Raw genomic sequence first — 13,689 nt, forward strand, 5'->3', positions numbered from 1 at the left:
CTCTTCATCTGTACCATGTGAGGCCACATGTTGAGGGCGCGTTACACGTGCTTGAATGCCTTCTTCGTGTCTTCTTTCGGCCTTCCATCGTCTCACCTACGTTTCATACCTCCACTCCCAATCAGCATCGCGTGGCTATGAAAAGTAACAGCAGTCATGCCCCATGTTAACCGGCGGACAAGCGAACGTTGGGCGAGAGGATGCTGTGGAGAAGGTTCGCATGAACAGGCGGGCGAGACGGAAATGAGCCATCGTGAGTGAGGTACTCGAAGCACGTTGGCGACCATACCCATGCTCTGACGGGTGTTCCGACTGGACGGACCGATGGTCGTTCGAGAACGCGGAGCTGAGCGTTGGCAAGTCTTCGCTGCAACATTCATGGCGACCAACGCGAAAGTTGTTGAGTCCCAATCTACCTCCCATGCTGCACGAAGGTGCGTATCCAGTGGCTTGGGTATGGCTTTCGGAAGATTCGCCTTATGCGCCAAGCCGACACGACGTTCAAGAACACCTTTCAAATGTCCGGAAAAGCTACGCGTCGAAGAGCCAATCGTTCTTTACGCGTTTGATGTTGTCTGCGTTTCGCGCGTTTGATCGCCCATGATTTCAGTTCGTGCTACTCACCGCGTGTTTCCAAGTATCGTCAGATAACGCACCAGCTAGAGATCTGTCAAAGAAAGCTGTCAAAAGCGATAGTGAGACACGGGAGCAAGTCAAACACACATGGGTTAGCCAAATACCCCACGGACGCGTGTCGACTCAGACGCGTCTTTCAAAAAAGTCGATAGGACATCATCATGCGTAACAGGCTATTACGATCAACATTTTGCAAAAGTTCGTGCCCAAGATCAGCTCAACGACTGACGTCAAAGGCTTAATGGTCGCCGAAGCCGGCCACATCCATGGCTCGTACGACATCAAGATCTTCGAAACATGCTTTTGATAAGTTTCAATCTATAGCCCTATGCGCCGACGTGTTGGTTGATCGGTTGGAACTACTCCAGTCCGATGATGTGACGCACCAAGAAACGTGCGCTCGAAGAGAGATGAGGTTAAAGCAACATGCCTGTTACCCAGCGCACAGGACCTTAGAAGACCCTGCAATTGATGATCGTGGGTCAACCAGGAACCCGTTGTTTCGTTCACGGAAGAATCTCTACCTTCTATCTCCCGCACGCTCACTGTACCACCACGCCAGCGCATAGCTGTGGCGGTGCGACAGTGCTAGCCTCGTCCACCAAGAGTGCCGAGCTGAACACGAACTTCGCCACGGACAGTGCTACAGTAGCGTCGCCTGCTGGCAGAAGCTCAGCCGATGGCACCTGCGCGTTTGACACCATCCCACCCTGCCTGCCGAGGTAACGGCGAAGGCACGACCAAATTCAATCAGGCCCCCAAACCATCCCACGTGATTTGATGATAGACTTTGCCGGGATGTGGCCGCCGGCAGATGCTCCTCAAGAACCATGGGCGCCCTTGACGGACTGGCGTGACTGCCGGGAGGCATCCTCACGGAGATGTCGCCACATCAGATGGTTCCAGGATAGTGGCCCTCGCCGAGGTTCCACTTCCCGTCTCACATTACACGAGACACGTTTTTGAATTCACTCGCCTACCTGCCGTCTACTACGATTGTTCATTCTGTCGCGGGATACTGCCAGCTGAGCTGCGTCTACGTGCGAGGATTCAATGCGAAACGCAAAGAATGCTGGACTTCGAACCGAGGGTGTCGCTAGTGGCACAGTTTTTACGAATCCTAAACGTGCAGGCGGGAGTTTTGGCGAGCATCCACGAGGCCACGGTCCAGAAGTGCGGGTGGCCATTCCTCCAGTGCGGTCCGGGGTCAAAGGGTACCAGTGCCATGGCCAAGTTGCGACTTTCCTGTGTGCGTTGGAGCACGTCTAACCACCAGCATAACTTTCCCTTGATCTTGACAAAACGGACTGACCACCAGGGTCTTCTGGTCCCTGCGCCGACAACGGCTCACAGTGTGTTGGATCGCCAGGCGGGATGCTGCCAACTGCCTTATCTAGGATAGATGTGGAAGCGTGTGGGGTAGTTATGCAAAGGCGAGCACAACATGTTTCGACGAGATTACGGTCGACATGGGCGTCGATTGATTCACAGACATGCAGTTCAGGCTTCAAGGCTAACCTGTACAGAGCAGAGATGCCGCTGTCATGTCTGCCCAAGCATTGAACGTCAAATGTCACCTAGGCGAACGAGATTCTGCATACAGCAAAGCCCAGACCAGAAGCGACTTGAAGCGAGCGTCTGTTTCGTACCGGTGGGGTCTTTGCGACTGCAGACGTTCCTGCGCCGCGGATCATGAGCGTTTTGTCACGATATGTTGGAGCCGGGCGAGAGGATGGTGGGCGAATCCTTCCGCCTTCAGCACTAGGCCGCCTTCAGCCCAACAGGCACTCACGCGATGAAGGCGAGACATCCTTGCATGAACATGTCTCTGACGCAGGAACAGATTCTCAACACTTGGAAATTACTCATGATACATTGTCGGCGCTCGGGTAAATTCGCATGGAGAGCGCCACGTTCACTAGACCATGTCGACATGACAAGCAACTGCGGGACCGAAGGCTTGAGACCCTGATTCAAAGAAGTGATGGTGGTGCGGATGTCTACCCCGCCGAACAGAGTGCGATGCGGCCTTGGATCAGAGATTTTTCTGAAGATCAGGGTACCACGGCGAGATGATAAGGTTGGCGAGTGGAGAAGCGTCATGACCAGGTGGACGCTATGGAAGCTACGCGGGCTTCCCCGGCGCCGAGGCCCTGGCGAGGCGGATGCCAGGACCAGAGCCCGTCGACAGGTTGTTGGACGCGGAAGAGATCTCAGACCTTCCGAGCGGGCTACATGCTGAATCGTGCTCGTCGTGGGGCGTGTGAGTGAGTCGTGAAGGATGGCCTAACAAAGCTTCCAGAATGCGACTAACAACGATGAGGTTACGGTCTGCATGGCATCGGAAGCATGCGCATGTCGGAGAGAGTGAGACACAGAGAGGCCCATGTTGCAGAAACTTGGGTCGATTGATAGTTTTCTACCAGATAACAAACATCGTGAGACACGAAGTGGTGTTGAATACCGACGGCGTCTGCTCTATGGCTGTTCCTGCGCTGTACCTGCATTAGAGGGCGTCGTCGACCACCAAGAGGCCGCTTCGCGTCACTGTGGGGAAGACAGAGAATGGGTGGAGCAGCGATTGGGCGAGCGAGGTGCCATGCACGCCGTTTCGCATGCAGGCGAGCGAGTTCTGAGAGGGTAAAGCAGCGACTCGGCTAGGCCTGATGGGGATGCAATGGTGGCCGATGTGCATTCGATGGTGGTGTGCACGCAAGCATAATTCGAGGCTAACCAACCCAAAATAGAAGTTCAATAAGTTGTGCGGATTATCACGGCGGGATAAGTGTTTATTGGGGCGGACGGAGTTATACACCGTGTGCACAAATCTGGCAGCCGCGAACATGGACACGCCCGTGCTGACTGCGTCTGCGTCTGTCTTCTCTATCGATAGCAACATCAGACGAAGATGCTCGTCCGGACAGGTGTCACCGCTCCACCAGTTCGTCGACGCCTAAATACTGCGAAACAGCCTGACGACTGCATGCAGCTGCAGCAGATATACCCAATGCAGGATTGAAACGCCCGACCAGCAGGTTCTGCGTGCTAGCTGCTCAAGTCCCGACGGCAGACGGGAGGCAACCATGGGTGAAGTTCAACACCATCAATCAAGTGGCGATGCATCATGGACTGCCTCGCAGCCTTCGCCATCGATGTTTCACCATCGAAATAGAGTGACATGAGGCTTCCCCACACACCCAGTCGGATGGCAACTGCTGCGAGCGGCCGAGCAAATCAGACCCAGCACCCAGCGCGCGTCGGCCTACTGCAGCACTGCACCAGAGCCCGTTGTTCCTGCAGGCCTCGAGTCTCTCATCAGCACGCGTCGCGCGAGCAGGATGGCTGCTAGAGGCCAGCAAACCGCCTCGTCCTTGTCGATCGGGATTGTACAGCGGGAAACTTGGGACGACATACATGTACGCCATGCAGTCATATTCCATCTCACACACACCCTCCTCCGAGACGCTCCACAGTCGGGCTCACCAGTCCTGTGAAGATGGCATGCAGCCTCGCGGATTCGCTCGTCGTGACGCAGGCCTGTCGAACGGCCGGCCACCGACGGCGCCTCCGGAGGGCAGAGGCAACGTCCATGTCGTCGGTTGCCTTCGCGCCGCCGTGACGGTGGCACCGCGTAGGGAGCCCGCGATTCGATTCGGCGGTTTTGCATCGTGTGCGCATCTGAGACTGGGTGAGCCGGCCGTCAGCGTCCACTCGCTGGCAGCAATGTTTCCAAACATCCCACATGGAGGGTCAGCAGGTCTCAGCGCCGTCTGGCGGCACGGCGGCCAGGACCGGGGCCCTGTCCAACGGGCAGCTATCACTATCGATTGGGCGGATAGGCTGATGGCGCCCGTCTGGCAGCACAGGCTGAATGTGGCCTCTTGTGTCTCGTTCGACAGAGCTTGTTCGCACACACGGCGGCTCAGCTGCGAAGTCACAGCAACAAGGCGTCTGCGGAGGCCCCCGTCGCCTATCGATAGCAGGCGTCTGTGGGCGAGCACTCTGCCCGCGAGTTGTGACGCCGGTGTGCACGACTGCGCCGGTCTTCATTTCGCGACCCTCCACGGTGCCGCCACGGGCAGGCCAGGCGGTTGGCGGCCAAGATTAGTGCATCCTGCAGCACAAGAATTATGCCGCGCGTCGTGCTGCCCTAAGCTGCGCTTCGGCGCGCCCACGAGTCGACCCCCCGTCGCAAAATAATCAGTGCATGAGGCCGCGCAGGGGTCGCTGTAGCATGCATGCCCTTCGCCGTGGTTGGCCCAAGTGGAGTCCGTACTGCGCCTTCGCACGCTTCCCGACTCCCCTCCCACAATTCACCTTAACCAATTCCGTGCGCCCGCCCGTCTGTGCCTGGTCATCTTTTCTTCTTCTAACCTAATCGCTGTCTCGTCGCTCGCTGATCCATCCTACTTATCCAAGGCCTGCCCTTCACTCGTTACCTTTTCCTTGTATTCAGGGTTTATCAACCTCTTCGCTTGTCTTTCTCTTCCCAAGTCATCTTCTTGATCTTCCCTTTTGGTCTACTTTCTAGCTGTCTATCGCGACGGTTGTGAATAGTTGCCTGCCCTTCCTTTGGACCCGTCCACTCTCGCGCACGAACCCCATGACATCGTCCGCGATCCAGTACCATACCTATTAGTAGACGGTTCGCTTCATCGATCCGTTGTCCAGTCACTCCCTCAGATCAACATTTCATACCATTTGCTTGCTCGCTTCCATCGTACGACTATCGTTACCACGGAACCTAATACCCAACCACCCACGCATACATCGAGGACCCTTTGATACGTGTATAACACGCTGTATAGCACACTGCTGTAAACTCACAAGAGTAAGTTCAAGCCATGATGGGTCTGACGTCGCCTGGAATGGATCCTCTAACATTCCACGTGGGTAGACGAAACACCACATACTATACAATGGAAGGATCGTATATGCACCCACAAGCAATGGGTCAGGCGCCCTTCTTCTACTACAACCCGGATCCCACAAGTGAGAAGGCACGCCAGCACGGCCACTTCACACCGCACCCGTCGGGCCAACAACAGCAAATGTTCCACGCACAGATGCTTTTGCAACGGCCGTCGTCTTCATCGAGCTCACCATCAACACCATTCCAGCAGAGCTTCAACCACGCCATGTTGACACCTGTCGCGTCGCCTCAGCCCATGTACCAGAAGCCAACAATCCTGGTCCAGCCTCAGGACTCGCCCTTCTTGCACCCGATCGACACCGACTTCAAGTTCGTGCCCGCCACACCGCCGCTTTCATCGTGTGGAAGCAGCATCAGCAGCCCACCATCGTCCTGCGATGTTCTGCCTACGCCGATGCAACCGTTCTTTCCAGGTGAGGGCATGGAGGGCGTCAAGCAGGGTTGTGAAGAGGAGGTTTTCACCGAGATTCTTGCTCCAGGCGCAGACTGGCCTGGTTCGGCTTCGCCACCAATGACTCCAGGTAAGAGAAACAATTCGACGCGTCTTGTTCCAGTTTTTACGCGTAAATTTTCGTTGTGGGCGTTGGGCTGACTTCGCGACAGTTTACATCCAGCCACAGGCGCAAGCGCTTGGACAGGGGTCTTACCTTCTGTCTGCGACTTCTTGCCCCTCTCTCACTCCTTCACCCTCACCGCGCCCGCCCTTCGCGGAGGCTGAGAACAACTTCTGCAACCCGCAGGATCTGCTCAACATTGCGGCTACCTCTGGCCCGTGCCTGCCTACGCTTTTCTCGGGTGACGAGGAGCACCGAGTTGTTCTCAAGGGTGAGACTGCCAAGGCTTTTGAGCCCGTCCAATCATTTACCCCCAACGGCCTGCCTGCCTGGGAGCCCCTTTTGGATTTTGAGCTCGATTCCGAGGACGACTTCAACACCAGCTTTGTCACCTACCCGTCGACCGAGAACGCCCACTTCCTTGGCAACAAGCGTCAGCGCACCGAGGTGCCTGATCTCATCACTCCTGAAGAGGACTCGTTCACCGACGAGAGCTACCTCGACTCTGAGGACGACCTTGTTTTCAGCGGTATGCCTTTGACCCCGTGCTCTTTTGACAGCGAGATGTCTTCCGAGCCTGCGCCCAAGAAGCGCTCCACCAAGAAGGCGTCCAGGGACAGCAGCGACAGTGAGTCGACCGAGCAGCCGCAGAACTCGGGTGACAACACTCAGTCTGGCGCTTCAAGTCAGCATGGTGCCAACGACGACGCGATGACCTCCAGCTCGGATGACAACGCCTCCCCGCCTCCTCAGCCAACCAGCCGACGTGGTCGCAAGCAGTCTCTTACTGAGGACCCAAGTAAGACTTTCGTCTGCCAGCTCTGCAACCGTCGCTTCCGTCGCCAGGAGCACCTCAAGCGTCACTACCGCTCTCTCCACACGCACGAGAAGCCTTTCGAGTGCACTGACTGCGGCAAGAAGTTCTCACGTTCCGATAACCTCTCGCAACACCAGCGCACCCACGGTGCCGGTGCCATGGTGATGGGTGTCCTTGAGCCGAACGAGATATCTGGGCAGTCTGATGTCAGCTACACCCATCAGGATCCCGCCATGCTCGGCCAGATCTTGTACTCGGCTGCCGCCAACATCTCCAGCTCTTCAAGTTCGGACGGCTTCTCGACGGACCTCGACGCCTCGCCCATCTCCAAGATGCGCAAGCGCAGACGGGACGAGTAAGACTAGTCCTTGCTCTTTTGGCTCTTTTCCTTCTGGCTTCTTTACGACCCGACATGACCATCTCTCCTCCCAACTCACTCCGTAACAGGAGTACAGTACCCTAATGCCGCACCCGTCTGCTTAATGTCGTTACGGGCTCGGGTTATATAGACTGGCGGACCGGGGTACGGGTTTCTTCATTCCACATCTGGCTGCAAAAGTCCATCTCTTACCCGCCCCTCCACCCCAACCCGGGTGGCGCGGCCTTTTCTTGTGTATTCTGCTGAATTTGCTCATACTGCTTTTTGCATCAGCGTTTGCCATTTCTGCCCGGGGTGTTTTTTCCACCCTCGCTATTCATCGAGGTCTGGCGGCTTGGGTTCAGGTTCGGTCGGGAGGCACAAACACATCTGGATAGACTTTTTTTTCACTTTTTTTCCTCTGGTGTTTCGGCTTTCTTTATTCAGGGAAAGGAGGGAAACACACTCGCTCACGAACGACACGCCATGGCACACATACTCTACTTGTTGGGCCTGGTTCGTCCGTAAGCTAAATCTTTGTTGAGTTCTTACGCTCGTTGTAATAGTGGGTAGTGCAGCTTCTGTCTGCCTGCCCTTGGTTGATTGGCACATTCTGGCAATTTGTCTCGCCTGGTTCGATTCAAGAGAAGAGAAGAGGGGAAATTGTAGTTCTATTACTTGACTACGTTTTTGATCGATCGCAAGATGTTTCCTTCCTACCTGCTATTTCTGTCGAGTCCGCGCTTTTACTGTGGCTGTGGCTTGTAGATTTAGGTGCTGGTCGCTTGAATCGCTGATACCTCGTAATGTGTAATGTGTATTGGATGGTGGTGTTTGATGTAAGATGTGCCTCTTGTGCTTGTGTTGTGCTAATCTTGGATGGGAGGTGGCGTGTGGATCTGGTTGGCGGGTAGGTAGAGGGGAGGGTGGTAGTTGGTGGTGTACGTCACGGTGGGCCCTTCTGAGTGTATCTTACGTATCCTCTTGTGTATCCTCTTTCCGAGTATATCCGTCTTGACCCCACCCCGTGCGAGGAAGTTTCCACACTGTCATTCGCGTAACGCAGTGCGGTGAGCTGTTCTGCTTTCCCAGGGAGACAGTAGCCGGGCTTATTGTCAGTGCGTCCTACTTCTATGTACGCGTTGTACGTCTCCGTAGGCCTCCTTGAGCGTGCTCTTCGAGCAAGACGCTTTCTGCGAAGCCTTTTGGCAGCCAACGGCCTGTATGAAGAGCTATTGCGTGTCTGTTGTAATTGTATGAATATAGTATCGAGTTGCGCGAGCTCCTGTACTTCTTGCTTGTGCGGACCTTCTCGCTAAGAAGGATAAGCAGCATGTGTATACCGATGTGTTATACCTCCTAGCCATGTAGCCGTTGTGTTTTGAATTGTGGTCGAAATGTAAGTGTAATGCAAGGGACTTTGGTGTTGGGGCGCTGTATGTTGTAGGCTTCTCAAAAAGTGCATTATGGCAGTCTGACGAACCGTGGTTGTTGAGCTCGGTTTGGTACGTCTCCAGAGAGCTGATTACTATGGCCGTCCTTTGGAATCGTCGGAGGCGTAGCAGCTATCTTGTGGCCCTGTGCTTGATCTTATATGTCCTCCTCCTCCAAGCGCCTCGAAGTACTGCAGGACTATGTAGTCGCTTGTACGGTGCGGTGGTTTGTCGGGATCATTGTTCAAGGAAGGCCCGGGCCCTTTTGGACTCTTCTGTACTCATCAGGAGATAGAGTGCAATGTCGAGCCGGGTGCGGAATTCTCAATCGTTGCTGGGTTTTGAGATGGGTTCTTTATCTGAGAGGAAGTGTCGGGGCGAGAGATCCTTTTTAAAGTGTGTTGGGAAAGAGCTTGGGCACACTGACGATGCGAACAGTGGTCGAGCCGTAGTTGGTGGTCCAGGGTAATTCACTACGCATTCATTCTCTTGCTTCTATTGGTCGTCGCAGTTTACGAAATGGTCCTGTGCTTGTCCCTCATGATCCTCCTACAATCTCTTCAAATGGTAGTAGCGCCAATCGCTTCGTCAATGCTATTACTCGTCATAATCGGTTCTTGATAGCGATTCGATGTACTTTTTGAACGTCGTGCATTGCCCGTAACAAGATGTTCAAACGCCGCTGCGCGATTCTGTTCTCTAGTTTGTGGGGCCTTGAAAAGGTCGAGATCATGTCGTGATTTCAACCGTGGGCGTTGGTAAGGCCGATAAGTCTAGCCCAAACACGTCTGACTTGGTTATGTTGGGTGATTACGAAGCAGACTAAGAATCGAGCATGTGCTGCTTCGTGTTTGTCTTGCTTTGCTATACGGACAATACCATTGGTGGTGGGCACGTGGAGCAAGCGTGGTTGACGGACTTGAAGATCCATTGTGGCGGGCGAACACAAATCTAATCCATGGTTCACGATGTTCGGGCAACCTCTCAATCGGAATTTGGCGTGACTAAATCATGGCAGATTTCTCGGAGTGAGGCTATAAGATATGCTGTCTCCAAGGCACCCCTTGGAATGCTCTCAAAGCAATATGTGCAATGAAGGTACCCGCTAGCGTACCTAGGTAGTAGGATAGAGTCAATACCGTAATTATGTAGACGTCCTCACCCGCGCGATTGCTTCGCGGACGTCCGTGCCACAAGGAATTTAACGTGTAACAGCAAGTATAAGCATCGATATCCTTTTGGTTGATGGGTTCGCTGATGTTCAGCACAGCGATATGTTTTGTTGTGAAGAACATTTTTTCGCACCTTCCTCGACTCTAGCTCCGCACCCCACCACGACACCACCGCTCGCGCACCGCGCGAAGCGTTGCAACATCACGCTCCGTGCAATATGGCTTCTTCCTTGAACGTCATTGCACTCATATCGGGCGGCAAGGATTCTTTCTTCTCTATTCTGCACTGCTTGGCAAATGGACACCGGCTCGTCGCGTTAGCCAACCTTCATCCACCGGAAGGCGGCGATGAGGACATCAACAGCTTCATGTACCAGACTGTAGGATCTTCATTAGTATCACTATACGGCCAAGTTCTTGATGTTCCCCTGTATCGCCAGGAGATCCGCGGCTCCGCTGTCATCCACGACAGAGACTACCGCGAGCAACAGGACGATGAAACGGAAGATCTAGTCCCACTCTTGGAGGATGTTATGCAACACCACCCCGAAGCCAACGCTGTCTCTACAGGTGCTATTTTGTCTACTTATCAGCGGACCCGTGTCGAGAATGTCGCTTTGAGGCTCGGACTCACACCTCTTTCCTTTCTGTGGCAATATCCATTTCTGCCACCATATCTACAGTCGAGTCTTCTCACCGATATGCATGTCGTTGGCCAAAATTCCAAGATCATTAAGGTGGCTTCTGGTGGTTTGGATGAAAGTTTTCTAGGCGAGAACGTCGCAGATCCAAGGACGGTGAGCCGGATGAAGAAGGCGCTTGGGCGGTTCAGTGAGAACGGCGACGGGGCTTTGGTTGGTGAGGGAGGCGAATTCGAGACGCTTGTTGTTGATGGGCCATCGTTGCTGTGGAAGAAGAGACTGGAAGTGCAGGGCGAGGGAGAAGTTGTGCGACAAGAGGGCGGGACAGCGACTTGGAAAGCGGCCATGAAAGTTGTGGAGAAGGCCACTGACACATTTAGTCTGCAGGACCTCAGGAAACCGCCTACATTTGATGACGAGTTTGGCCTGCTTTTAAAAAGTCGGCTGCAAATACCAAGTGCGACCAGCCTTCCGGAGAGGCAATCAACACCAATAACGCTGCCTACGAGCAGGCACTTTCAGCACGGCAGAACAGTCATTCTTAGTAACATCACTGGTAAGACACATCCAGACTCTAGCCAGGCAGACGCATCCCAGAGCAACATCAGATTACAGCTCAGCAACATCCTCTTCCGTCTTACAAAGTTGCTCGAGTCCTACCAGACGACGGCGAATCGCATCACGCATTGCACGCTTCTGCTACGCGACATGAAAGACTTCTCCTCGATAAATTCGCTATACGCGAAGTTCTTCGAATTCACTAACCCACCAAGCCGCGTGACCGTTGCAGTTGGCGACACTCTGCCAGCTGGTCTGGATGTCATGCTCACTGCGATTGCGCATCCATCCGACCAGCCAAGATCCCGTACCGGCCTTCACGTACAAAGCCAATCCTACTGGGCTCCCGCAAACATCGGGCCCTACAGCCAAGCAATTTCCGTCCCTCTCGGAGAGGGACGTGAAGTGCATATTGCGGGACAAATCCCACTCGACCCGGCTTCCATGACTTTATACACCGGACATGGGTTCAAAGGCGAGGCTCTACTCTCACTACAACACCTCTTCCGGATCGGACGCACGCAAAACGTGAAATGGTGGACTGCAGGCGTGGCCATGATTCCGGCGAACGCAGATGCGCGAGCTCAAGAAGAACGTGTGGTAGTCGCGAAGGCTGTGTGGAAAGCTGCCCACGAGCCTCCGTCCGATGCGGAGAACGAGGATGAAGAGGAAGTCGTGGATGCTTGGGACCGCAAGAACTTCTCTAAAGCGTTTGATGACACCGTTGCGCGTTCTCCGATCCCTGATTATGCTGTTTTCGAACAGCAAGCACAAAGCGGTGCGAAGCTTCGCGCTTCACCCTGCGTCGTTATCGAGGTCGATGCGCTGCCGCGATATGCGTCCATCGAGTGGGCATGTACCGGCCTCAACGTGGATGCACTAGAGCAATTCCGCGACGACGAAAGCCCGGTCAAGGAGTCGGTCGTCCGGCACCTGGAGAAAAGCTTCGAGTACCGCGTTGTAGAGATCCCGGATGAGGAGGTGGATGCTGCGCAATTGCTCTCGCAGATGGAGTATGGAACGCTGTATGCTTCTGATAAGTTCGACTGGACGGACTCGAGATGGTTCAAGAGGGGGATTGCGTGGGTGCCATGTAAGCGGGTGTGGGGCGAGGAAGGAAGGGAGGTCAGAGGGGTGATTGTTGGGGGAAGATAGGGTGTTGGCCAGGATGTACAATACGAAAGCTGACACTTTCGAATGTCAGCGTCCACTTGAGCTCAAAAGACATGAAAATTCGATAGCAGCGGGTTAGTCATGATGCCATGATATACGGACATTCATACTTGCATGTAGATATTGCAGATAGGCCTCTAGTGGCACACGACAGCGGTGAACTTGAATGTTCACTCACCCATCGCCTGAACTTTGGGAGGGTCTCCAATGCCACGCACAGACATGTTCCTGGGATATGTTCCGCACATGATCGATGCTCCGCATCATAATGAGTCACTGCATATCGTCAATCACGCCCTTCATTTGGATGAGATAGACATCCCCAGGCAATTGCCCAATGTTGTGCTTCTCATGTGCCAATGTGTCATGGTTGGCGGCAAGCCATCGGGGTTGACGAGCGGTGTGCATTCATAGAGACTGGTGGTACAGGAAGCAATGCAGCACCGATATATGTGAAAGTAAGTTTGAGGTACTTTGTGTTCCATAAACCTGACGACTGACACTCGCTTGACACTGGGTCGATGTTGGAAATCAGTCGTTATGCTGTATCGCCACGCTAACGCAGGGTGATCGGAAAGTGTTCAGACGTGCGCTGCTGCCACCTTGGATGTCTTGTTCGCTAAACGACTTTTGCATCAAGACCACGTTGATATATGCGTCGACTCGACCGCAATGAGTCAACGCTTGAGTCAGTGCATGGAACAAAGGAGCGGTATGAGCTGTCACTCTCGCAGGGCGAATCGTGGACCGAGCATGTTTGGCTGACCGTGGCTGAAGTGCATGTTTGCTGAAGCTGTGTTGAAGGTAGGACTCCGCCTTCGCCAAAGCACGTGCTAAACAAGGCCATGCGGACACGGTGCGTAGTTGGAACGAAAGGCAAGCACTTGGTGGCGTTGTCTCACTCTCGATTGCGCGATACGAGCCCCGGACAAGATGCAGGACAATTTCGGGGAATATGTCTTCATTGTCTTCGAAGGGAGCCAGGCCAAAGTTTACTCATTCTTGATGACGTCTCAGCTTAGCCATTCCAGAATTACCATGTCTTGTAATAGATGGCTTACTACAGAGCGCTAAAGGTAATTGGAGTCCACAACAGAGAGATGGTGAATGAGATTCACCGCATGTTTGGGGCTGAATCCGCATGACGATCACAGATTTCTCGCCTTCATGTCGGTGAATTGGCAGAATCGTGCATTCTTCCGAACAAGAGATCAGTAATACACCTGAATAGCACGTTGAGGCGCCTCTTGTACGACAGTGATGAGCGGTAGAAAGCGCCCTAGCTTTAATGTCCGCGGTAACAGCGATCACCGGGTCTCATGTTGAATGCCAAAGGACTGCCGTGCAGGGACCCTTGGACTACTGATAGGAATGGGAAAATTTGAACGGAGTCATCAATTTGGGTTCTGGATGC

General features: G+C 54.0%; 2 protein-coding genes across 2 annotated transcripts; both read left to right on the forward strand.

The window, feature by feature from the left end:
• Positions 1 to 5,585: 5,585 nt before the first annotated feature.
• Positions 5,586 to 7,299, forward strand: N0V89_012444 (uncharacterized protein; the record flags this gene model as incomplete). Its single annotated transcript, XM_056221165.1, has 2 exons — positions 5,586 to 6,090; positions 6,173 to 7,299. 2 exons carry the CDS (start codon positions 5,586 to 5,588, stop codon positions 7,297 to 7,299), a joined length of 1,632 nt encoding a protein of 543 aa, XP_056065152.1.
• Positions 7,300 to 10,121: 2,822 nt separating this feature from the next.
• Positions 10,122 to 12,257, forward strand: N0V89_012445 (uncharacterized protein; the record flags this gene model as incomplete). The annotated part of the gene is made up of 1 exon (XM_056221166.1): positions 10,122 to 12,257. One exon carries the CDS (start codon positions 10,122 to 10,124, stop codon positions 12,255 to 12,257), a length of 2,136 nt encoding a protein of 711 aa, XP_056065153.1.
• Between the last annotated feature and the right edge of the window lie 1,432 nt (positions 12,258 to 13,689).

Source organism: Didymosphaeria variabile, assembly GCF_027946475.1.
Source record: "Didymosphaeria variabile strain IMI 356815 chromosome Unknown scaffold_10, whole genome shotgun sequence".
NCBI lineage: Eukaryota > Fungi > Ascomycota > Dothideomycetes > Pleosporales > Didymosphaeriaceae > Didymosphaeria > Didymosphaeria variabile.